Source organism: Vigna radiata, unplaced genomic scaffold (genome assembly GCF_000741045.1).
Source record: "Vigna radiata var. radiata cultivar VC1973A unplaced genomic scaffold, Vradiata_ver6 scaffold_464, whole genome shotgun sequence".
In the NCBI taxonomy this organism is placed as follows: domain Eukaryota; kingdom Viridiplantae; phylum Streptophyta; class Magnoliopsida; order Fabales; family Fabaceae; genus Vigna; species Vigna radiata.
The window spans coordinates 28,735-55,146 of record NW_014543988.1 but is presented as its reverse complement, the minus strand read 5'-3'; the positions used below and the strand labels follow the sequence as shown (position 1 = coordinate 55,146).

The 26,412-nt window shown below is 35.5% G+C and overlaps 1 protein-coding gene and 1 long non-coding RNA gene across 2 annotated transcripts; both read left to right on the top strand.

Annotated features, from left to right (window-relative positions):
* Positions 1–25,429, top strand: LOC106755218 (ATP-dependent zinc metalloprotease FTSH 12, chloroplastic). Its single transcript, XM_014637331.2, has 19 exons — positions 1–418; positions 2,534–2,718; positions 6,797–7,014; positions 7,261–7,535; positions 12,706–12,783; positions 12,892–13,134; positions 13,570–13,710; positions 13,813–13,980; positions 14,833–14,945; positions 15,629–15,845; positions 16,275–16,346; positions 20,008–20,127; positions 20,206–20,322; positions 20,420–20,596; positions 20,733–20,852; positions 20,944–21,018; positions 21,357–21,464; positions 23,752–23,832; positions 24,863–25,429. Exons 1-19 carry the CDS (start codon positions 65–67, stop codon positions 24,938–24,940), a joined length of 2,940 nt encoding a protein of 979 aa, XP_014492817.1. The 5' UTR covers positions 1–64; the 3' UTR covers positions 24,941–25,429.
* LOC111241232 lies at positions 7,545–9,937 on the top strand. The gene is made up of 2 exons (XR_002667062.1): positions 7,545–8,921; positions 9,098–9,937. It is a non-coding gene; the product is annotated as an uncharacterized LOC111241232 (long non-coding RNA).
* Positions 25,430–26,412: the final 983 nt, after the last annotated feature.

Below are 26,412 nucleotides of genomic sequence, written 5' to 3'. Positions count from 1 at the left end.
AACGCGAGCATGTGGATAAACCCCATAAACCCCCAAATCCCAAAATGAACCGCAGAAGCTAGCAATGGAACTCTCCATTACGCACACTCCCAATCCTCTTCACTGTTTCTCATCACCACAACTCTTTCCAAACCCCAACGTTTTCACGCTAAGCGCACCGCGTCCCCGCAGAAAGCTTCGGTTCCGAGTTTCGGCCACCGCGGAGCCCGATGGGGCGTCGTGGTCGCAGTCGCTGCGGCGTGGGTCGCAGCGGTTCTGGATCAACTTTGGGGAAATGGTGAAGAAAGAGACGGGTCTTGACTTCCAGAACAGCAGCGTGAAGAACGTAGGCGAGGTTATGAGCGGAGATGAATTGCGAAGGTTTGGGACTCAGTGGGTGTCTAAGTTTGTCGATTGGAACCGGTGGGAACGCTGGAAGGTAATGCTTTCAATTGCGGCGATGGGATTGTGTTGTTAATTTGATGCTTTTGTTTTTTTTATGTGTTATTAATTTCTTGCTCCTTTTTTTGTATTTTTCGGGTTGTGACGTATTAGTGATTTGTGGATGTTGAATTAGTGATTTGTGCTTTTATTGGGGAGGCATTTGGAGATAGGAATCAGAGTGAGTAAAAATGGAAAACTTTTGGTTATAACCAAAGAGAGTGTTGACTGTTGACTGAGAGCAGAAATTGATTTCCGCATTTGATAATGATAGCAAAACTACTGTGGGTACTGACGCAGTAGTGGACTTGGTTACTGGAAATAAGAGTCAGCCCAAAAGGATTGCAGATAAACCAATTGTATACATCGAATATATTTTCTGTTTTCATCATGACATTGCTGTTGGTTGTTGGCATTGGTTCTCATTACCTTTCTGTTTTCTTTACCAGTTCTGTTATTCTGTTTCCACGTAATATGGCACACAATGGTTTGTATTGTGAGCCTAGCACAGTATGTAAGTCTCGGTATGACATGAATAAAGCAGGAGGGAATTCAGAGTTGTTTGTTTATTTGTTGTTTTGGGAGGTTGCCTTTGTCCTCAAATTCAAGGCTTTTCAATGACGCCATGATATTTTATGATTTTAATTTTTGGTTTTCATTAATAATCAAAGAAAATATTGATTTTGGGACTCAGTGGGAGTCTCAATTTGTCTATTGAAATCGGTGAGGACATTGGAAGGTGACTTGTTCATTGCTGTATTGGGATTGTGTTTCTAATTTCATGTTTTTTATGTCGTTAAATTTGTGTTTTTGCTTTTGTTAAGTGTCGGAATGTTGCAGTGGTGTTTTATGATTTTACTTTCTGGTATTGGTGAACAAGCCTGAGAGTAAGAGTCAAAGTGAAGAAACAAAGATAACATAGACATTTTTTAAATTGCAAGGGAACATTGAAAACTTTTCTCGAACCAAACAATATATCGAGTGTTGGTGAATATTGATTTCCATCTTGAATAGTCCATTTCATTTTTTTTCCTCATCATTAGTAGTTATAAAAAAATTTACTTTTGGCTGTTTTTGCTCAGTCCTTTGAAAATAGGATTGTGAAAATAATGTGACAATTTTGTAATTATAATTTAGAGTTAATAAAGCTTTTGTACCTCATATTTCCAAAAAATTTCAGTCTTATACCCAACATTTAATAAATGCTGTCATTTTGGTCTTGACAATTATTCTAAAAACTCTTGTTACCAGATCATTTATAAGCAAAAATGGAAAATGTTTCCTCAAACTAGATAGATTGAGGGGGAGAAATTTTTAATTTCCACATTCAACTACAACTTGAGAGTGACTGGTCAAAATTTTGTGGCGGTGTCTGCATTTTGGAGGCATTTCTTTTCCTTTACATAGTGTATGGAACAGGATAGAATTGTGCATATTTTTCGTATGTGTTGCTTTTGTTCTCTTATGTTGGTATTTAATATTGCTTTGTTCTTCAATATTGCATTTTGTTTGATAGATAGTGTTGGGTTAACTACTATTGCAGCATTAATGTATTTTTTTTTAATTAAATATGTTTTTAGTTTCTAAATTTGAATGTGAAATTGGATTTTGTCTTCGTCCCAAAATTTGATACTCAAACTTTAAAAATGAATAGATATAGTCCTCTTAGTCCAATTGGATTACATTTTTTTGATGTGTCAAATTATATTTCAAGTTGACATTTGAGTTGTACCATTTGACATGTTTTAGCTTAAATATCAGTGTAAAATATTGTTTAATACATTAAAAATTTATCACCATTGGGTTAAAAGAACTATTAATTCATTTTTAAAGTTTGCCTACCAAAATGTATTAATTTTGAGGCATGGGCAAATTCTAATTTTGTGTTCAAGTTTAGGGACTAAAACCATATTTAACTCTTTTTCTTTTTTTCCTGGAACATATTTTATCTAGCTAAGCATTTTGATTGAAAGAAATATACTATCAACTTTGGACAAGCATGGTAAACTGACTGCTTAATCCATAAAAGGGGCTTTACTTATATTTGTTATTATTCTGTATTGCTTTCTTTTTAATATAAATTAACTAAAACAATGTTGCTTTCTTGTTACAGAACATCAAAGACTGGGAACCTTTGCGAATTGGCACATTTGTTCTTTATATTTTTGTTGTCACATTTGCTTGTAGAGGAGCATATGTTGCTGTTAAAACACCTTTCCTAAATCGGCAGAAAAAAGAATTAGCAGAAGCTTACATGGAAGTGTTAATTCCTGAACCATCCCCTACTAACATCAGAAGGTAAGTCAATCCTCCTTTATTATCACATTCTTTTGGTACACATGCTCTTGTTTAATATACTTTTGGTTTATCTAATTCTTATTGTCATAGAAGTATAATTGCCGACTTCTCAAATTTTATTTGTTGTGAACGTATATTATTTCTTTCACCAGTTTCATACTAATATAATATTTTTAATCAATCAAATGAAATAAGTTCTTATCTTGCTATAATGTTGACTTTAAATTCACTAAAACTAGACAATGATGATAGTTGAAGCTCATTATTCATGGGCATGCTGAACTAAGAGCTCTGATGGGAATGAGCTTGGATTGACCATTGTAGATCAATTTGAGACTCTTGATGCCATATTAGAAAATAACATGAGAGAAGAATGTAAACTTGAAATTGATATTGTATATTATTTGACACACAAAACCAAGAGTACAAGCTCTATATAGGCTTTGAAGCCTATTGTTCTTGTAATAGACTAAGAAAAAAGAGAGGATCCAATTGAATAATTGAATGTTTTACATCTTGTAACATCTCATTTTTAATAGTAAAATACTACTAGAATGAAATATTACATATATGATAATGGAACCACTATAAGAAAATAAATCTATGAAAGACAAGATCTACATCTGTAGAATCATCTAACTTCTCAATTGCTTCACTCTCACCTCTTACTAAAATAACCGAAAAGACTGTTTCCCTAAGCTCACACCATTAAGGTGATCATCGCAAAGAGAAAACAACACACAACAGACAACACAAAAGCAAGGGAAAGCTAGTGGTAAAACAATTCATCATAATATAATTATTAGAAGTGGACTTGAAGCCTAACTCAACCCCACAAAACTGGCTTGTAAGGTGAGGTTTGCACCCACTTTATATACTGTGAATTTGCCTTATCTCTAGTCGATGTGGGACTTCCAACATACCTCCCTCACGCCGAAGTATATACATGTCGAGCGTGGGACTAGACATTAATGGGTGGTCATGTTACACACATAATAAACATACATCATAATCCTATCACAACATTTGACTTGACTCATCGGAAAATATAGTATGAATGTCGAGCTATGGTGGTTCCATGCACTTGTGGTGGCCTCTACTGCTCTGCAGAGTCCTTGCAATTGGGTTTCACCCTTACCACACACAAGGTTAGTCCTCAAACGCCCTTTTGCCAAATGAAGAAAGGCCCTTCAGGCTAAGACCTCTTGCTATTCTCCACGACATAACCATCTATCTATACTTGAGTTGGGGTTATTGAGAGTGTTAGGATAAACCTCCAGCATAACTCCAACCATTCATACCAACAATAACACAAGGCACCACCATGCATACTCTTCATGAGGATCATGGAATTATGTCCATTAATACCACCCACATAATCATTCACATAATCATCATCAACATCACAAAATTGGATAGCCAAGCTTTTGGAGTATGACTTTAAGATTATGTATAAAGTTGGGGCGGCCAACAAGGTGGTAGATGCATTATCGCGAAAGGGAGAGGACAAGGGTGAAGAGGAGAAGGAAATGAGGGTGGTAGCACGACCCTATTGCCAGGATTTCCAGGAGGTTTTGAGAGAAGTTGAGGAAGATGAGACACTCGTAAAGGTGATCGTAGACATCAAAATGGATCCCAATTCGCACCCTGCATTTACGTTAGAAAATGACAAACTTCATTATAAAGGGAGGTTGGTGCTGTCAGCCCAATCAACTTGGATTGCTAAGCTTATAGTTGAGTTTCACACGACTAACACAGAGGACATTCAGGTGTCTATAGGACCTACAGCACAGTGGCTCAGTCCTTGACCGTTTAAGCAAGCACAAACACTTTGTTCCTTTAAAACATCCTTATATAGGTTGGACAGTAGCAGAGGTATTTGCTAGGGAGGTGGTAGGACTACATGGGGTGCCAGTTTCGATAGTCAGCGACCATGACCCCTTATTTTTGAATTTATTTTTAGAAGGAATTGTTTAGGTTGCAGGGGACACAGTTGCAAATGAGCATTGCTTATCATCTAGAGTGTGATGGCCAGACAGGTTCTGAACATAATTATGGAGGGATATCTCAGGTGTTTTAGCTCAGAGCAACCAAGGAGTTGGAGTTCAGTTCTTCCTTGGACGGAATACTGGTATAATACCAGTTATCAGGGGGCGGCTAAGTGTAGCCTGTTTGAGATAGTGTATGGAAGAGCACCTCCTACCCTCACTTGTTTCATACCAGAAGCAGTAGCCCAAGAGCTATAAACCAGAGATGAAGCGCTTAAACAACTCAGGTTCCATTTAGCTAGGGCTCAAGACTTGATGGCCAAGTATACTAATCGAAAATGGAAACCAACAACAATTAAGGTCGATGATTGGGTGTATTTGAAGATTAGACCCCATCGACAATCTTCTATGCCCACAAGATTGCACCCCAAACTCTCAGCAAGATATTTGGGCCTTTTAAAGTAATACAACAGGTAGGGGAGGTAGCTTTTAAGTTGCAGTTTCCAGACACAGCCAGAATACACCCAATATTCCATGTGTCTCAGCTGAAGGTAGTAGTGGGAGCGAAACAGGTGAGAAAGAATTGCTAGTAGAATTGCAAGTTGAAAGCCTGACATTCTGGCCTCTTAGAATTTTGGACCAATGGCAGCAATTACAAGGAGAGGAGACTACACAACAAGTGCTAATTGAACGGCAGGAAGGGGGGAGAGAGGGAGCAATCTGGGAAGATATAGTCACCATCAGAGATTAGTTTCCCAGACTTCAACCTTGAGGACAAGGTTGATCATCAGGTGGCAAGTAATGATAGGATATGGTGGGTATATGAGAGAAAAAAGAGGAGTTAGGAGAGGAGTTGAGAGGAGTTTAAGAGGCTTAACTGTAATAACAGTTCGGGGGCGAGAATAAGCTGAGCTGATGTGTCTTTGTACAGTCTAGACAATTTTATTCTTTGTATAGACAAGACTCTTTTATCTTGTGGAGGGGGAATTGGGCTCCCTTGGGTGTGTATAGATTGAAGGGGAAATCAATACAGAATTGGGCTCCCTTGGGTGTGAGTTTAGATAGGTTTCATATACAAAAACCTATCACTTGTCAACTCCAATGATCAAATTGCATGTATTTTGACTGTCTTATAATGTATACAAGAATGAAATCACCTATAATTATTTTACATCTTTTTGTTATATTATGTAAGATGGACTATGTTGTGTATACCATAGACGCAATTTCAACATCTCAAAGACATCATTTCATGCAACAAAAGTGTTTATGTTAGGGTATAAGGTGGGAGGTAATGATAAAGGGTGGGAAGTATATTTGAAGGAGAAGAAAGGTAGGAGGGAAGTGAGGCCGAATGGTATTGACTGTAAAGATCGAACGGTGGAAGGAGGTGAGGGAAAAGAAGAGCACCGAACTGTGGAAGGCATGGAGAGTTCGAGTCGAACGAAGGAAGACAGGAAGCGACCAAGCCGAACTGTGGACAACGGGGAACGACCAGGCCGAACGGTGGAAGACGGGGAGCAATCAGGCCGAACAGTGGGAAGCAGCGAAGGACCTGGGTCCAACGATTGAAGAATTACCATCCTATCTATCGCAACAGTTAGGATGGGTGGGAACTAATTACAGTAAAGGGAGCTACATTCGAGGAGAATAGTTAGTATAAGATAGTTATAGTAAATAAAGATATATCCCAGGGCAATATTCAATATAAAATCTTTATATTAAATAAAGTTATATTCTAGGGAGATATATGGGGGATATTTATATTAAATATAAATATATTCTAGGAGAATAATTAGTATAAATAGAGTTGGAGTCTAGTGTTAGGGTTTATGTTTTGATTATTGAGTTTTGTTGACAGCTAGCTACTGTCTTGTGAGGGAGGTTATGCTCCCAAGTAATTGAAGGAGGTTATGCTCTCAATTATTGTTTACTTTTGTTTATTCAGAGAATTCTATAACCATCAATAAAAGAAATTCCATTCTTTCACTATTCTTTTGGCTTACTGTGAGCGTTGAGAGTTCAGATACCTAACAGTTTAGCGTGTTGAATCCATTTAAAAGAGTTTTTGTTCATTTATTTGATTGCAGATTTAAGAAGGGTATGTGGAAGAGGACCATGCCAAAAGGCCTAAAAATGAAAAAGCTTATTGAAAGACCTGATGGAACACTTGTTCATGATACTTCTTATGTTGGAGAGGATGCATGGGAGGATGATCAAGAGGAGCGTGTAAAACAAATTATAGAGGATGATGAAAGGTTAAACAAAGAAGAGAAGAAGGAACTCACAAAAGGCTTGGGCATTTCAGGTTATCTTTGTAGAATTTTGTGTCTGTTACTATTTTACTTTTTGCTTCAATTTGTTCTTTCTTTTGTTTAGTCATTAATTTTAGTTTAAGTGAATTGAGAAGTTACGATGACTTGAGAATTAGTTTTGCTCACTTTGATGTTTCATTTGATTCTTGCTTATAATTTATTTCATTGTATCTTCTGCATTGGAATAAGATTGTAATAACAGAATGCTTTATAATTTATTGCACTGTTTTTGCATGCAGGTGAGGTTCAATTTGAGGGTACATGGCGTGAAAGACTTCATAAATGGAGAGACATCCTTAGAAAGGAACGTTTTGCCGAACAATTAGATTCCTTAAATGCCAAATATGTAGTTGAATTTGACATGAAAGAGGTTGAACAGAGTCTTCGGAAGGATGTAGCAGAGAAGGTGACACCCACTCAGGATACTAGGGCTCTATGGATAGCTAAGAGGTGGTGGCGCTATCGGCCTAAACTTCCTTATACTTATTTCCTCAACAAGCTTGATAATTCTGAGGCAAGTTCAATTTCTATAATCATAATTCTGCTGTGATTTATTTTCTCTTCCCCCTTGGATATTCATGTATCATATTCCCATTAGTATGTATATGATAGTGGATTAAAAGTATATGTAAGAAAGAATAAAAAAGGTGGGAAGTAAAGAAGTCAGTTAGGAGTTAGTTAGAAGTATATGAGAGTATAAATAGAGTTTGTTGAGAAGGGTGGGGATTATTGAATATTGTTTGTATTGTTTACTGGATCTCAGTCCAGTGGAGGGAGGTTAGGCTTCCTTGATAATTGTGGGAACATTGTATTCTTTCATTCACTGAATACAATCAGAGGTTATTCACTGTGTTGAGTTTGTCTGATGTGTTTTTACTCATTTTCTTGACTTCTTGATTAAAGAAGTCCATCAACTTGGTCCGACCTGCTGGATCTAGATCGAAGGAGAGATAAGATGGAGAACAGGATGAGTACACTAGAGGGAAGATTCGATTCCATGGAAGCGATATTGGAAGAGATGCAAGCGGAGATGAGGGGGAGAGCTCGAAATGGGAATCGCGACTGTGGGAGACGAATTGTTAATCGCGATCGGGGTAAAAGAGGGAATCGGGAGAGGAGTTCGGAGGACAGTCATTCGGTTAATGGATGTCGGGAAACTGAGGAGGATGAATCTGAGGATGAATCAGAGGAAGAACGTGATGACGTTCAAAAGAGTTGGATGAAGAGAGTGGAATTACCCACTTTCGAAGGGACCGATCCGACGGGATGGATCGTGAAGCTGCAAATACAGCCGTGTTCATACAGAATAGGCTTCCGACATGAGCCTTGCAAAATCAAACTCCTTTTCAAGCTTGTTTGGTTTTAAACCTTCTTTGGACTTTCTTAAAGTATTTGGTTGCTTGTGTTACTCACATATACCTCAGATTAAACGTAAGCTCGATAAAAGGGCTGAAGCGGGATTATTTATTGGCTACAGCACAATTCCTAAAACTTATAGGATTTTTCAACCTCAAACTGGATTATGTGCATTTCATGGAAGATGAAAACTGGTGTTGGAGTGATTCAAAGAAAAGTCAGAACACTGAATTGAAGGTTGAAGACACTGTAGATGATCCACCTGTTAGAGTAACAAGGTTACTCTCTGATATCTATCAAAAAAGGCAATGTATCACTGTGCAATATAGCTATTTGTGAACCTGCCAGTTTTGAAGAAGCTGCTATGGAGGAGAAATGGTTAGCCGCAATGCAGGAGGAGCTGTCCATCATTGAGAAAAATCAAACCTGGGTGCTAGTTCCAAGACCTTATGACAAAAATGTCATTGGGTGAAATGGGTGTTCAGAACAAAATTCAACCCTGATGGTTCTGTAAATAAGCACAAAGCAAGGCTTGTTGTAAAAGGTTATTCTCAAATATCTGGGATAGATTATTTAGATACTTTGATAGATTATTTAGATATTTTTGCTCCAGTAGCAAGACATGATACAATTAGGCTACTACTTGCTATTATAGCACAAAAGGGGTGGCAAGTGTTTCATATGGATGTCAAGTCAGTTTTCCTTAATGGTTTTCTGCAGGAGGAGATTTATGTTGAACAACTAGATGGTTTTGTTATCAAAGAACAAGAAGAAAAAGTCTACTTGCTGAAAAAGACTTTATATGGTTTAAAGCAAGCCCCAAGACTCTGGTACAACAAAATTAATGATCGTTTACTGCACTTAGGCTTTCAAAAGAGTGTATCTGAAACTACACTTTATGTCAAACATGATGGTGCTGATACTTTAATTATTTCATTATATGTTGATGATCTCTTGATGACAAGAAGCAATGTAGCAGTAATTGAAGAATTCAAGCAAGAAATGAAAAAGGTCTTTGAGATGACAAATCTTGGTCTTATGACTTTTTTTCTGGGCATGGAGATCACTCAAAAAGAAGAATGAGATTTTTATCTGCCAGAAAAAATATGCAAAGGAGATTCTAAAGAAATTTCTCCTTGGTGAATGCAAACCGATGAACACTCCAATGAATCAAAAAGAGAAGCTTATCAAGGAGGATGAAACAGATAAAGTTGATGAAGCTTATTTTAGAAGCTTGATTGGGTGTCTAAGGTATCTTACATCCACAAGGCCTGACATCTTATTTCCAGTTAGCTTGCTGTCAAAATTTATGCATTGTGCTAATGAATTGCACTTGAAGGCAGCAAAGAGAGTTGTAAGATACATCAAAGGAACGGTCAATTATGGAGTTAAGTACTACAAGATACAAAACTTTAAATTATTTGGTTTTTCTAACAGTGATTGGGCTAGTAGCTTGGATGATATGAAGAGTACTTCAGTGTACTGCTTTAGTATGGGTTCAGGTGTTTTCTCTTGGTATTCCAAGAAGCAAGAATAAAACGAATGAATATCTTTTATTGATGATAATATCTAAATAAAAATAAACAATAATAGGGAGTATACCCTCCATCAATTATTTGAGAGCATAACCTCCCTCACATGACAGGCCACCTTCCACCATTCGGCTAGACCTCTCCACGCCTTTCACCGTTCGGTTACTGTTCGACCTTTACGATCAATACCGTTCGGCCTCACTTCCCTCCTACCTTCCTTCTCCTTTTCATATATTTTCCAAACCTTATTATTACCCCTTATCTTATACCGTAACATAATCTATTTTATTCACATCTCTAGAAGATGTCAGATCTCCAACACATTTAATCTTCACTTATAAACAAAGGAAAATGAGGAATACACGAAAGAAATATGAAAAATATCCTGACTGTCACAACTTGACATTCTCCTGCAAGGACAAAAAAAATGCAACTGTGCAGTTACACTGCAGATATGATCCAAATAAAATTCCTTATTAAATGTAATCTGTGGCTCGATTGCATCTAAGTCATTTGTAGTACTGCAAAAAGAAACGTTGCTGCACTGCTCTTACTTGATATCCTCAGTAGTTATACTTATCTTTGGGATGAGGGCTCTCCTGTCATGGGTGACAGCTTAGAAAAGTAAATTCAAAATCATACTCAGAACATGTTCTGTATTTGCAGTGGTGTAATATTTATCCTTATTTGCTGTGTAACTGCAGCAGTTGTAATTCTGTCTTTGTGGCAGAGGGTGAAGTTGGGGCAGTTTGGGATTCAAACTTGGACTGTTCAGTGAGAAACGGGTGCTGGAATTGAGAGTGTGTATCATAAAATGTAGATTTGGATCTAATTATTAAGATTACATCCTCTCATCTCTCACAATAAGCCGTACTCTTTCATGAAATGCTCCCTATATATGTATGCATGCATATACATGTATGTTTGTGTATATAAATTAGAAAAGCGGTTATCCCATTTGTCCTGTTATTCCACTTTTTGGGTCAGCAGCTTCGCTCCACAGTATGAGAATGACAACTATGCTGCATATGCTACCGAATCTTGACCTATGAAGCACAAATACAGACAAGATACGAGTACAACACAAACATGGAGATATGACTAAATTGGAAAAAATGGGATACGGACACGGCATATATATATATATATATATATATATATATATATATATATATAACTAAATTGTTCTTTATTGATATATTTAACATATTGTGAAATTTAATTAATAATTAACAAATAATAACTTAATCAACTAATTTTATATAGAAAAAATAATTATATACTAGTTTAAATATAAAAAATAATCGTAATTTCAATAGTTTCCTAAAAGAAATAAAAAAACCATTAAACAGAAACTAATTTGTTTTAAAAGGAAAAAAGTAAAATAAAAATGTAATAATGGATAGGTATCTATATATTAATTTAAACAATACTTAATTGGAAATAAAATAAACTAAAAACATTCTAACACTGCGAACTAATGATTTGGTAGTCTCACAACATAGAATTGTAATTCCAATTTTAGAAAAAGGAAAAAGAAATATTTAAACAAAATTAAAATTAAGGCGGGAGTCATTCAACAGGTATCATGTCATTTAATGATAGAAAAAGCAAGTGTCATTTCTAGCCCTGCTTGTGGAGTTAAAAAGCAATATTATATCATCATATTATAATATTAACTATGCATCGACTCTTGAAACATTTTCACTCTGTATGTTGACTTACTGTTCATCTTCTACATGGCCTCTCTGGTTTTGCACACTTTTTCTCTCCTCTGCACACAGTCTCTTCTCCATATTTTTGTGTGATTTCTTCATTTCTATTTCTACTTGCCTCACTTGGCGTACTAATCTTTCTTTTCATTTACTAAACTCACACATTATAGAATCATTGGCAACTGAGTTAAATTGCAAATCACATGATTTAATTCCGATTCAAACTCCAATATGCGTGTTCGTGTTGCAAACCCTTCTGAAGCAGGGAAGCACAACAGGGAAGTGCAGAATGGAGCGGTATCCAAGCTTCATAGACCTTGACTAGCATGATAGTCATTTATTAGAAATCTTTGAAGCTCAGACATGCCTCTTTAGTGGTGTGTCCCTATGTCTGACATGTATTAAACATTGACAAGTGTATGACAAATACCAAACACTCAGCTGAAATGCCTAGTTTTAGAACAACAATCTTTTTGGGCTCTTATACGGCTTTAACACAATGTTAATGAGGGTAGACCCGATGATTTGTTTTAGAAGTTAAAATTTTAGAATAAGTTTCTGTTACAATTGTAGAAATAAGAAACATATCCCATATAATCATGGATATTTAGGTTGTTATGTATTATTAGGAATGTTTTTATCTATTCTCCTATCATATCTTCATATAATGTGGAATTATTTTAAGTTGTTAATTTGTCTTCATATAAATCTCGGATGTTCAATGATATGCAGATATAATGTTTGGATCTCCATAAAAAACTTTAAAACTTATGAATGTAACAGGTTGGTGATTAACGTCACCTATATTAGAAATTGACACAATTTTGTTTAATGAAGATTCATGTGGTTGACCCTAAATTTCAAATGCACTTTTTTCATCTTTATGTTTGGTGATATGATGGGAATGCAACTTTTGGAATTAAATTAGTAAGTAGGGGCTACAAATATTAATGTTGTAGTACAGCCTCTCTGTTTTTCTTACTATGATGTGAACTCCTTATGTACAGTTATATTTTATGTACATCAGTCTTTTGACAAGTTAGGTCAGGTGGCAGTTCCTGAGCTATATTCTTTTTGACAGGTAGCAGCTGTTGTCTTTACTGAAGATTTGAAAAAATTGTATGTGACAATGAAAGAAGGTTTTCCATTGGAATTTGTCGTAAGTTACTTCAAAATTGTTACTGGTGATCAGAAATCTCAAATCTCTCTCCAAGGTTCTCCAGCTGGCATGGACATGCGATTGATTAACATAGCTCTTATTTGGTAGGTTGATATCCCTCTCGATCCTCATCTGTTTGAGATTATTACGAGTTCTGGAGCTGAAGTAGATCTCCTTCAGAAGCGACAGATCCATTATTTCATGAAGGTTGTGATTGCTTTAGTACCTGGAATACTGATTCTCTGGCTTATAAGGGAGTCTGTGATGCTTCTACATATTACTTCCAAGAGGTTTCTTTACAAAAAGTATAATCAACTCATTGATATGGCCCGAGCAGAAAATTTCATTATGGTAAACTTTTGATCTCCTATATTCCGTGGGAAATAGACACAAAACTAAAATTACAGCACATGGGTTGTTTTTTCCACAAAAGGACAACAATGTATATTCTGTTTAGTCATTGAATTATTCTTGTAAATGAAATCACTATATGTCAATATTTTAGTGAAAAGGCATACCATTTTGAAAGAAAAAGCTATGTAAACTTAACCTTATTCCACTATTTTGATGGATTGCTAGTTAAATTCTGCTGGTCTTTGTTTTTGGAGGAGAGAGACACATATTTTACTTCAAATACAGTCAGTGTAGTAATGCTTTTCTGCCCTGAGATGTTGAAGGCTTATTATGTACAAATTGAATACTGTATCTGCATCAAGTTTTGGAATTGATTTTACCTTGCTCCTTTTCTACTGGATTTTCTTACTAGTTATGTTCCTCTACTTTCAGCCAGTTGGAGACGTTGGTGAAACAAAGTCAATGTACAAGGAAGTTGTGTTGGGGGGTGACGTTTGGGATCTTCTTGATGAATTAATGATCTATATGGGAAATCCTATGCAGTTCTATGAAAGGGGTGTGCAGTTTGTTCGGGTAAAACATTTGATATTTTTAAAGCTAGTAATACTCCTGATGGCTATAAATGTTATAATTGACATGAAATGAGGTAAGCTGTTTGATGAGAGCACATTGCAGGGTGTTCTACTTTCTGGACCTCCAGGAACTGGAAAAACATTGTTTGCCAGGACACTTGCAAAAGAAAGTGGATTACCTTTTGTATTTGCTTCAGGTGCTGAGTTCACTGATAGTGAAAGAAGTGGTGCATCTAGGATAAATGAGATGTTTTCCATTGCTAGGAGAAATGTAAGCAATGAAACCCTAGCTACTTCTAATATCAAATACAAGTTAAAATTGCAATCATGGTCTGATTTAAAGTTCTGTTGTTTGCAGTTAGTTAGATATGCTCATTCAAGGCGATTGATCCATTTTTAGAATTGGTCAGATAAATAGAAATCAGATGTTGTTGCATGTAACTTTGCCACAAATTTTTAGTAAAACATGAATATACTCTTGTTTTATGTTTCTTAACTATCATATTCCAAGCTATTTGTCCTGAAATCAGTCCACTTAATCCTTGTGGCTGAGTTTGGTCCTCTTGGGTACTAAATGAATAGGAAAGTGAAAATCCTTATGATTAAGCAAATGTGTAGAATTTAAGAATTTTTAAATTGTAACATCTTATAGTAATGTAGGGTAAATTCATGATGGGTGAGCTTATTTCTGTAAACCAATTTCAATTTCTCAGATTCTAGAGGGCAGTTTGCCTTTTTTCTTCAAAGTATGTTGCTTCAATTCCATTAGTTTTGCTGGGGTGCTTTAACATGTAGAAAACCATATTCTGGTGACCTTCAACTGCCAAAACCTCTTCTGGTGACCCAAATCTTCACTGCCTGGTTTGTTTGAGGCCTATGGTGGTTGGCAGAAAGTCTGTCATGCATCAAATTTAGCAGCATATTTTATAGTTCTTTGGTTTCTGTGTATTTGTACTGTTTTCTCTTTTTGTACTGCTTTCTCTTTCTAATTCTTTTAGAATTCATTAATAAAATTAGATACCTGTTGGAAAATACATTTATAATGAGATAATTTTTGGCAGGGTTTCACCCTCTGAAAGTAAATGTTGATTTGAGGTCACAAATGCTCATTTTTATCCTGCAGGCACCTTGTTTTGTATTTGTAGATGAAATAGATGCTATTGCTGGAAGACATGCTAGGAAGGATCCTCGGAGAAGGGCAACTTTTGAGGCTCTTATTGCGCAGCTTGATGGGGAGTAAGTTATCAATTTATAAAAGGGAGGTTATGTGAGTCTTGAAAATTTACATTCTCTAAATCAGAATCTAAAATTAGCTTGAGTTAATATTATGCATTGGACATGAAAACATTATATTAAGGTTTTATAATCATTATTTTGCCTTGATCAATTAGCCTAAATTAATATAGGTCAATGCTTATAGTCTTCTTTTATTTCATATAGCTTAACTTTTTTATATTTTTGTAATTGTTATTGTTGAATATATAATATTCAACTGCTTTTCGCCTGTCATGGTATCTGCTATATCATAGCAGATTTTCATCTCTCTGTGATCTGCTATTGTCAACATTGTACTTATGCTCTAGCTTTTGGGGTATCGTTAAATATGATTTGATTTTAGTGTATGTGAATACGGAAATATTTAAATTTTCCAATTTTAGAAATCAAGGATTGATATATTCTTTGTATCATTAGTTACCCACACATTCATTTAAACACTTTTTGTAGTACTTATGTGTAATTATTGCTATGTAAGTCAAGTTTGTGTTGAAGAACTAGATATTATTTGCCAACTATTAATATTTGCATTTATAGTTGGCCATAATTTAATTTCTTTTTTTTTTCATATATATATATATATATATTATTTTATTTTATTTTTCTTGTTGGTGATTTCTATTTTCACCTATTTATGAGATTAGGAAGGAAAAAACTGGAGTTGACCGTGTATCTCTCAGACAAGCTATCATATTCATCTGTGCTACAAATAGGCCAGATGAATTAGATCCCGAGTTTGTTCGTCCTGGTCGTATTGATCGTCGACTGTACATTGGTTTGCCTGATGCAAAGCAGAGAATCCAGATTTTTGGTGTGCACAGTTCTGGAAAGCAATTGTCCGAGGATGTGAATTTTGATGAGGTACATGGTTCACTTGAGGAATATATAATTTAAGTAAATAAACATAGGCTAATGAAGTCAAAAGGCAGCTTGTGGGTAAAATAGACTTAGATAATTGTGGTACGTGAAAGATAAGGACGTGGCATTTTGAGAAACAAGCTACTGTGTACTGCACATTGTAGAATTGGCAGATTAGTATCTCAAGGATTACAATATTCACTGCTTAAATTACGAGTCATTTCTTGGTACCAGATTCATTTTCTAATGAAATTTTGTGATGATCAAAAGTAGACTCTGCTTCAATAATATCTCCGTAGCAATTGGCGTTTCGTTGGACTTCCTTTTTTATCATATTTGTGTCTTCCTTTTCGTTTTTCATTTCTTAATTAGAATGTGAGACTCTTGATTTTCTTTGAGCTAAATGTGGTTGCTCTCTCTGTATCTCAACAGCTTGTCTTCCGTACTGTTGGATTCTCTGGAGCAGATATAAGAAACCTTGTTAATGAATCAGCAATAATGTCGGTAGGTATTGAACTTCAAATATCGGTTTTGGCTTTGAATACCTGTTGTATTAGATACCCTTACTTGGTACCTTTTAATATCATTTTTAATATAATAAACTAAATAGCAATAGAAATAATAATATAAATATATTCTTAAAAATATAAAAAATCTATGTAAAGAATAGTATATAATATGGTAAACTAAAAAGGCATAATACATATAATAAGTTAAAATACTACTACTAATAATAATAATAAATATTATTCAAGACCCCACATGCATTAACTAGAGATGCAACCTAATAATAGTATCTAAGTTAAGGTAACAAGCTTTTACTTTCTTTTTTTTTCAGTTATATGACGCTTAACTTGCCTATTGGAGTTCAAATCACAATTGAATTCAAATATAATTTCACCCTCAAGTGTGAGCCTTTTCCACGTTGTAAGATTGCCCTCTACCATAAGCATTTCTTATCCACAATCATGAGTTTTTAATGGTGACCCTTACTTGAACCACCATTCACTTTTACCAGGGACAGAGGGAGGGGGTCACATGGGGATGCATGGTCACTCTCTAATTTTGATCCCCTCTAAAATTTATACAAAAAATATTGTATGGATCCCTAAGAAAAGAATATGTTGGTTCCCCTTACCACAGTTGTTTGACTCCGAAATTGACCTCAATTAGACAATGCTTGAATCCCTACAGGAAGACTTTAGATACAATGGATCTACAAACCTAGGATTCATCATCAGCTCAATCGTACTACTTTGAGCTGAGCTCCAACAATCTTGCTGAGAGATTTTCATCAATAAGTCACAAGCCAATCCATTAAGAGAACTTAACCCCACACTCAATCCAAATCCTTGTGGCCATGTGTTTGAGTTTTCTTACTTACATGTTACTCAACTTGCCTGTTTCTACACAATTTTGGCCTCCAAATCACACTTGAACTCCAACAATTGTCTCTTGTTATTGGATCATCTGTGGGTATTTATGTTTGCTAACTCTACATTCAAGATGTTTAGCCTTTGATATAAAAGTGGTGTGTTTAAAATCTTTCATAGTCTAGAGATATGATCAGGTTATAAAAGGTAATTTGAAGGCAATCTTCACCTTACAATTTAAGTTTTGTATGATTGTGATAGACCTAACTCAAATTTTAAGTCTTTGAATGCTAGATATCTATAGCTCAAATTAAGGAGTGTTTATAATTGTTAAATATAGTGAAAATTATATATTGGAATTAGTCCCTTATGTTAAATACACACATAGGGTTCTCTAATTTATAATAGAAAAAATATGGGTTAAGCCCAAATACAAATGAATATGTAAGAATAAAATAAAATAAAATAAGAACAATATTTCCCTAATAAACATATAGGGACNATATTTCCCTAATTAACATAAACACAATATAAACTAAATATAATATCTCTAACACTCCCCCTCAAGTTGGAGCATACAGATTGTATGGACCAAGCTTGGAATAAATAAACTCAATTTGAAATATATGATCTGTCTTCAAGAGCGTGGGGCAAACATATGCGCAATTACATGTCGACGAACAACTAATAGCAATTTATGGACAGTAGTGGACAACTGCGAAACTTCAAATAGCACCGTGAAACTTCAAGTGGGATGACTTTGACAAAGGAGAACAATGACAAACTCCAGGGACTAGATTGCCATCAAGTAAGGATGGGGCTTGCATCAAAACTACAGGGATTGTCATCACTGACTGATGGGGCTTGTAGTGGCTAAAAGCGACAAAACTACAGGGAATGCCATCACTGACTGATGGGGCCTGTATACAGGGACTGCCATCATTGACTGACTGCCATCATTGACTGATGGGGCCTGTAGTGGCTAAAAGCGACAAAACTGCAGAGACTGCCATCACTGATTGATGGGGCCTGTATACAGGGATTGCCATCACTGACTGATGGGGCCTATAGTGGCTAAAAGCGACAAAACTACAGGGACTGCCATCACTGACTGATGGGGCCTGTATACAGGGATTGCCATCACTGACTGATGGGGCCTATATACAGGGACTGCCATCACTGACTGATGGGGCCTGTATACAGGGACTGCCATCATGATGGGGCCTGAGTGGCTAGAAGAGATAAAACTGCAAGGACTGCCATCATTGACTAGTGGAGTCTGAAAGCCTAAAACCTGGTTGGAAACATACTCCTCCTCACGACGAACGGTGGAAATGACAGTGCGCCGATGACAGATCGTGAAAGTGGAAGATCATAATGAGCTCTTATTCATCAAAGCACCCAAAAAACAAATCTGACAGATTTGACAAAGGGTTGGTGAAATTGTTTCAACCCATAATTTTAGTGTTGAAATTTCTTGCTGTTAACCACTGACTGTCCTTGAAGACCTTTCAGAATAGAGAAGAAGATAGCGGAAGCAGTAGAGGTAGGACTAGGTGTTGGTGCATCGGTGGCACAAGTGGCAGAGACGACGGTCGAAGACGGTGGCCGGAGACAACTGTCGGAGACGGTGGCCGGAGACGACGGCTGGAGACGGTGGCCGGAAACGGTGGACAAGCTGCAGGTGGCGGCTGGTGGCGAGCGACAATGGACAGTGGCGGACAGCAACACTGGACAAATGCGAGAGACAGAAACCAAAGATTGCCCATTGAAGTATAAAGACACAGGTTGAAAAAGAAACTTTTAGGGGGAGCCGCCGGTGGCCGCGGCCACCGGCGGCAACAAAGACAAAGTAGAAAAGGATCAGAAAACCTGCTCTGATACCATGTTAAATGTAGTGAAAATTATATATTGGAATTAATCCCTTGTGTTAAATACACACATAGGGTTCTCTATTTATAATAGAAGAAATATAGGCTAAGCCCAAATACAAATGAATATGTAAGAATAAAATAAAATAAAATAGGAACAATATTTCTCTAATAAACATACAGGGATTATATTTCTCTAATTAACATAAATACAATATAAACTAAATATAATATCTCTAACAATAATTAAGGAAAACAATTAGAACCATGAATTGTTCTATGGAATCAGAATTATGCAATATGTTTGGGAAAAAGGAAAGTTGATCTAAATACACCCAAAAAGAAAAGATGTGAAAGGAGAGAGAAGGAGATATATGCAATGCTGAGTCTGAAATTGTATTTCTCTTATACAACGTATACAATCTTACATACATTGTAATACACATTACAAGCAGTTAACAGCAGACTAACCACCTAACTAACGGATAACACTATCTGAACTAATTGTATTATCACAATGGTAAATAGAAGATGTTTTTATTTCCTTTTTTCCACTTTTAGTGCTAGCATTTACAGAATAGATTATTCCATGATATTCATGCATATATTACTGTACATAATTAATCTCCCCTTCCTACTTATAATTCCTCATTATCCATTTCAGATCAGGGAAAATATTCTTTTCCAAAATACAGTTGACATCTTATCATCAAGTAATGCATTTACTGCTAATCTAGATATTAATACTTTACGTGGTAGAAATGTTTGTCATATTCTATTTTGTATGATTTGAAATCCTTATGTAACATTTTCTATATCTTGTATGCATTTTTGGTTATGATGACATTTTTTCTTGTTCATCTATTAGTATGCTATAGTAAAACATGATGTGTTTTTAGTCATACAGAATTGTTTTTTCAGGTGAGAAAAGGGCATTCCAAAATTTTCCAGCAAGATATTATTGATGTATTGGATAAACAACTGCTTGAGGGTATGGGTGTCCTTCTGACAGAGGAAGAGCAACAAAAATGTGAACAAAGGGTATGCCTATCTTTAATTTTCTTACTGTGGATCTGACATAGTAGACCATTTTGTATTGAATTTATATCTGTACAATAGGTATCTCTGGAAAAGAGGAGATTGCTTGCTGTTCATGAAGCTGGGCATGTGGTGCTTGCTCACTTATTTCCTAGGTTTGATTGGCATGCATTTTCACAGCTCCTGCCTGGGGGCAAGGTATGGGCATCATGTAATTGCAATATTCTAAACAATGATATTTGATTATTACCATTATTATTTTGTCTTTACATGAATTAATATTACAATTAAGTAGGAAACTGCAATATCTGTATTCTATCCTCGAGAAGATATGGTAGACCAAGGTTATACAACATTTGGTTACATGATGATGCAAATGGTAGTGGCTCATGGTGGTCGATGTGCTGAACGTATTGTATTTGGTGATGATATAAGTGATGGAGGAAGCGATGATCTTGAAAAGATAACAAAGGTAATTAAGATATCATTTCAGTATATATATTTGCTGCCTCAAGCAATTGATAAGTACTACAATATAAGATATTAGTACCTTGGTCATACAAATTTTTGGTTTTAATTTTTTTCTTATTGGTGAAATTTGTTTCCAGATTGCTAGGGAGATGGTTATCAGCCCTCAAAATAAGAAGTTGGGGTTAATCGGTTTAACAAAAAGGGTTGGTTTAATTGATCGACCAGACAGCCCAGATGGAGAGTTGATAAGATATAGAGTAATCCTTCTTTGAAGCTGCAAATATATGTAGGGTTTGCCTTTCTCCGTAATGTGATAGTGACTAATTTTTTTCCTTCATTTGTTCTTAGTGGGATGACCCTCATGTAATTCCTGCTGACATGACGCTAGAGGTGTCTGAGCTTTTTACAAGGGAGTTGACTAGGGTAATTCTGTTTTGTTCTCACTTCATCTTTACTATTTGGCATTTCAAAGGAAGTTTATGCTTATCCAAACTCTTCACTGTAGAATCTAATAAAGGCTTGTGCTTATGAACTGGTGTTTCATCTTAAACAATTGTGACAAAAGTGATGACAATATGAACATGGCACTTTTGTATACATGGTGAAGAGAGAGCTAGTTGTGAGGGGCCTTTTGGTTTTCCTGTTAAATAATCAATAAGGAAATAAATATTATAAAATTGATTAAAATTTTAAATGGTTACTATAATTGATTTCTGTGAATATACAATGAGTTTTGTTATTTAATTGATATAATGTGACAGTACATTGAAGAAACTGAAGAACTTGCAATGAATGCTTTAAGGAATAATAGGCACATTTTGGACTTGATTGCAAAGGAACTACTGGAGAGGTCAAGGGTAACTGGATTGGTATGCTATGCTCCTATTTCTGTTGTCATTTTCGTTTTACCTTTTTCATTGGAGAGGGAAGTGGTTAAAGTATAATTAACTTGTTTTTATGTTTGATATTTCATTGTATTGTATAATGTACTTACACGAAAAATATCTCTGTATCCTCACATGCTTGAAATTGTTCCATAGAAGCTGTGAGGATAATTTTCTGTCTCACATTTTCTCCCGTACAAGAGAGCCGTTTGGGCTTAAAATGTGGTTTATACACCTATTATACCTCATGGATTGAATTTAGATAAGTGGGATGGAAATGGACTGGCTGTTTTAATCAGAGTAGATATGATAAAACCCAAGTTTAAGGTGTATTTTTAGGAGACAGAAGAGAAGTATGGCACTTGATCATCAGAATAAGGAGAGATAGTTGGGGGCCTAACTTTGTGCTGACTTGGCAGTAGTGGCGTGGGATTTGCACAAGTTGTTAGAGGGAGAGAAAAAAAGTATAAATAGCTGGTTGTAGGGAGAGGGGGTAGGCAGGAATTGTTTGGGAATTGGGCACTCTAATTTGACTTGTTATCTTTCTTATCTTCTACAATTGCTAATTGTATTCCCAGTTCTGAATCTCGTTGATTTTGGCTGGAACCTTGTTATTAATTAGAGTTGGTTGTTCTCTCATATTTTCCTGGTTCTTATCAATTGGTATTTAGAACATTTGATTTTGGCAACTTGAATGGCCTCTACATGCATCACTATGGAGTCTTAAGTTGAAGAGTTTGAGAGGAGAGTTAATGGTAGCTGAATGAGATTAAGCAGTTGCTGAAAGAGAGAAGAAGAACCTGTCAGATTTCATCTTAAAACCAATTGACATTAAGTATAGTTGCCCAAGGGATGAGTAAGTTGCGCTCCAAGACTTGAAGCATGCAATGTGGTACTTCCCAACGCTCACTCCACTAATTTCTATCTAACCAAGCTTGCCTACCAGTATAGATAATTATCAGGATGAATAATAGGCTCTGGTATCTTGTCAAATTTTTTCTTAAAGCCAATTGGCATTAGTGAAATTGCCAAAATCAATACAATAAATAGAGGAGATTTAATATCCTCTAATAATAAATGTTATGCACGAATTAATAAGAACGATCCTACTAAAACATATATAATTTCGATGTACCTGATTATATAGGATCTGCTGCTTATTTCTATGATTGTACAGTACCTTTTTTATGACATTAAGGTCTACAGCAAAGGGGAAGAGACCCCCAAGGAACTCTAGGTTGGTGCTACAAATCCTTGAAGAAACTCTATTGTTTGCTAATAAGAAGTGTAGTTTTGGCCAAAGGTAACTCAGAATACTTGGGTCCTATTTCGTAGAAAGTTGTCAACCAAGATCCAAACAAAATAAGAGACATGATACGGTGGCCCATTCCTCGTGATCTGAAGAGACTGAGGTGGTTTCTGGGGTTAACAGGCTACTAAGAAAATTTCTGAAGAATTATGGGAGGTTGCTTGGCCTCTTGCGTGTTGCAGAAGAATAATTTTAATTGGGGAAACGAGGATCAAGAGGCTTTTCAGTATCTCAAAAGGGAAATGACAACTGTTTTGTTATCAGCAGTCCTAAACTTTGAGAGGATTTACCATTGAATCTGATCAAGAAAAGGCATAGCTGCTATACTTTTGCAAGAAGGGCATCCCATAACTTATATAAGTAAAAAACCTTAGGTGTGATAGCTCAGAGTAAATCAGTATATGAACCAGAGTTGATGGCAATTGTACTAACTATCCATAAACGGAGGAACTACCTTCTGGGAAGGTACTGTACTACACAGACTATAAAAACTCGAGGTTTTTGACAGTTTTTAGGCTCATGAGAGAAGAGAAACAGAAATGGGTTTCTTAGTTTGTTGGATTTAATTTCGAAATTAAATATAAGTCTGGGAAGGAGAAGGGAGCTGTTGATACTCTCTTGGGGAACCTGCAGCAGTACTTAGCTTTGTCCATGGTTTACTGTCCGGATTGGAAGAGACTAGAGAAGGATGTTCGGAGGGAGGATGAGAATTAGAGTTGGTTCATTTTTGCTGGAGTTCTTTTGTTAGTGCAATTAGAGTTGGTTGCTCTATCATATTTTCCTGGTTCTTATCAGTATGCAATCAAAGTTTGATCACTTGGTCTTGAGTTTCTTATTCAAAGTCTATTCTTATGCTCTTTGCTGCTTGTGGCCTGACATGATTTTCTTTTCCTTTCCCCCCTTTTATGTAACGTTTTTGTTTTGTTTCTCTTTTTATATATCTTCTATTTTATGCATCTATAGGAAGTTGAAGAAAAATTGAAGGAACATTCTCCCGTAATGTTTGAGGACTTTGCAAAGCCATTCCAAATAAACCCAGACGAGGTACTTTCTTTCCTATTCCCTTTAGCTTAATGTGGTTAAAGTGTGACTGGAGTAGGTAAAACTTCACCTTGTAAGGTAGTTTTTATGAAGATGAATTAGACTTAAAATTTATTTTCTAAGAAGTTTATTGAGCCTATTATCCACCTGCTACTTCGCCACAATCAAACACCCACATATATGTATTCCCAAGCTCAAGGTTCTTGGTGTAAGGGGTTGTTAGATTACTATATCAACTAGAGATAAAGTCAAATTACAAAATGTTCTTTGTAAGTTGTTTTTATGAGAGTTAGACTTAAAATCTATTTTCCAAAAGAGAATCACGTAAGAGGAGAAAACATTCTTAGGCTTTAGAGTCCAAATGGGGATCGAGGAGATTAGACAGTGATCTTGAGAACTGTATGATATTGTGCCTTTGTCTGGTGTAACGTTCCATACTGCACCAGAGGCAGTTTCTTCAGTGAAGGTTAAGGATTACAATGAGTTAGAGTCCTTAATTATGACATAGCCTAGATTAACCGTGGACCTGACTTGGGGATTTTAAAGACTTTGAAACACTTTGTAGTTTGATAAGTTAGGCTTTGGGTTATTACAAATAGCTTTTCAGGCCTAATATTATAATAATATCATTATGTACGCCAATATTATATGTACTATTTTATTAAATTTTTAAGGTATTATTTTAAAATGATTTATTTGTTTCATTGAAATGCTTAAGCCTATTATTAACTTACATATAAATTCAGATCCATTAACGTATTGGGAGATAGTGGTTTTTTGGCCCATTTAAGAGGCTTTATTACAAATTTCTTAAATAGGTTTACAAGTCAAATTCTAAAAAGTAATCTATTTTAAGTAAATAATCCGGACATAGAATCAAGAAGTCCTGTAACGTTTAGCCCATCCCAGCCTATTACCTCCTATAATCTAAGGGTTTCCATTTCTGGATCAGTTCCTGTAATTTTCTCCTTGCTGTTGTGCTGCTTTTCGCTTTCCTCCAAACAATACAATAATTATAATTTTATCGATGCAGGAGGGACCATTACCGCATAATGATAGAATACGATATCACTTACCCGACTTATATCCTGCCCCTCTCCATAGATGTTGACACACTCAGATGTTCCTGTTACAACCTCAGTCGCCACAGTTATAATTGGTGACAGAAATGAGTTTGATGCGGTAACTTCTTTAGAGAAAGTCAACCGCATGCTACTCATTCATTGGACAAGAAGGGAATCAGGAAGAACTCAGTGAAGTAATGAATTCTTTATGACGCTACTCTTGCTCTTCCATCGGTCGCTGATACATCTAATTTAGTGAATTCTTTATGATGGTAAGCCTTGGACACTTTTTTCCCACAAAAGTTAGTTAGGGTAGGGTATATGTTCACTGTCACACTGCTGAAATTCTTTTTTCAGTTTTTTTGTTTGGATGAGAATGAAGATTTTAGCTCTCAAAATTTGAAGCTGAATTCTGTACGCTTGTGAGTATGATGCTGACTGATGATTAGTGAAATCTAAGCATGGACAGGATATAACATTTCACACAAAAGATATTGTTCTGATGATTAGTGAGATTGTAGTTTTAAATTCTTACAGTTCGTAGCATTCTTTGTTCTGTTAGAATTTTTGCGAGAATCTTACCAAGTATTTTCTAGTATAAGATATCCTCAATGATAATGAAAAGGACTAAAATACCCTTCACCACTGCACCACCACTGCTGTTGTTGCTGCAGCAAATGAAAAAGAGAGAAATTGTGAAATAGATAACTCATTTCGGAAAGTTTTTTCAGCAGCACATTTTATGTTAATTGAAATTAATTATTATAAGACATTTACTGATAGTCCAAAAGTTAATTGTTGGCTTTTATATAAATATAATCGTAGACAATACATACATTAGTTTTATTTATCCATTTATTTATTTTTATCCACAAAACATAAATATATATAAATATCAGAACAATGCTCTAACTTATGTACTCGGTTTGCATGATAGGTAGTATATGATTTTCATTGGTATATGTTTTAATTATCATCGATATTATCATTATGTTAGCATCACATCATCATCATGTTTTTACGTTAATATAGCACTCAAAGAACAACAATATGCTTTAATTATGCTTTGAATATTATGTTTAAAGCATGTGCTTTATGTCTCAACACTTAGTGGATGAATTCTAAAACATCATTTGTGCTAATACTTAATGACAAGTCATATTTAACTTCAGTGTTATGGATATTAATCTTAGGAAATATGGGTATTATTGTTAAAAATGAAAGTTGAGTATAATAATAAAGTATAAAAAAAGTAATTATGTTAATGAGGAACCGTTCCTTAATGATGACTTGATAGGTCTATAAGAAAGATAGGATTTATATATAAACCACAAACGCAAAAACATTGTCCCTTGTCGAATATGTATATTTTTTTACTCTTTATTTATCAAGAAAGAGAGATCAAAGAATAGAGTTAAAGGTAGTGAAACCTTGTATTATTATTTATTTAATTGAATCTCTATAGCATTAAAGAACAACCTCTCAAAAAAAAGAGAGTTAGAGTTATTCATCTAATAGA

Bases quoted from the DNA above. Each gene is read 5' to 3' on its own strand.
- LOC106755218 (XM_014637331.2), top strand. From the start codon at position 65: ATGGAACTCTCCATTACGCACACTCCCAATCCTCTTCACTGTTTCTCA. The intron at 12,784-12,891 runs GTAAGTTACTTC...CTTATTTGGTAG, and splicing joins GTTTTCCATTGGAATTTGTC to GTTGATATCCCTCTCGATCC. The intron at 20,597-20,732 runs GTAATTAAGATA...ATTTGTTTCCAG, and splicing joins ATCTTGAAAAGATAACAAAG to ATTGCTAGGGAGATGGTTAT.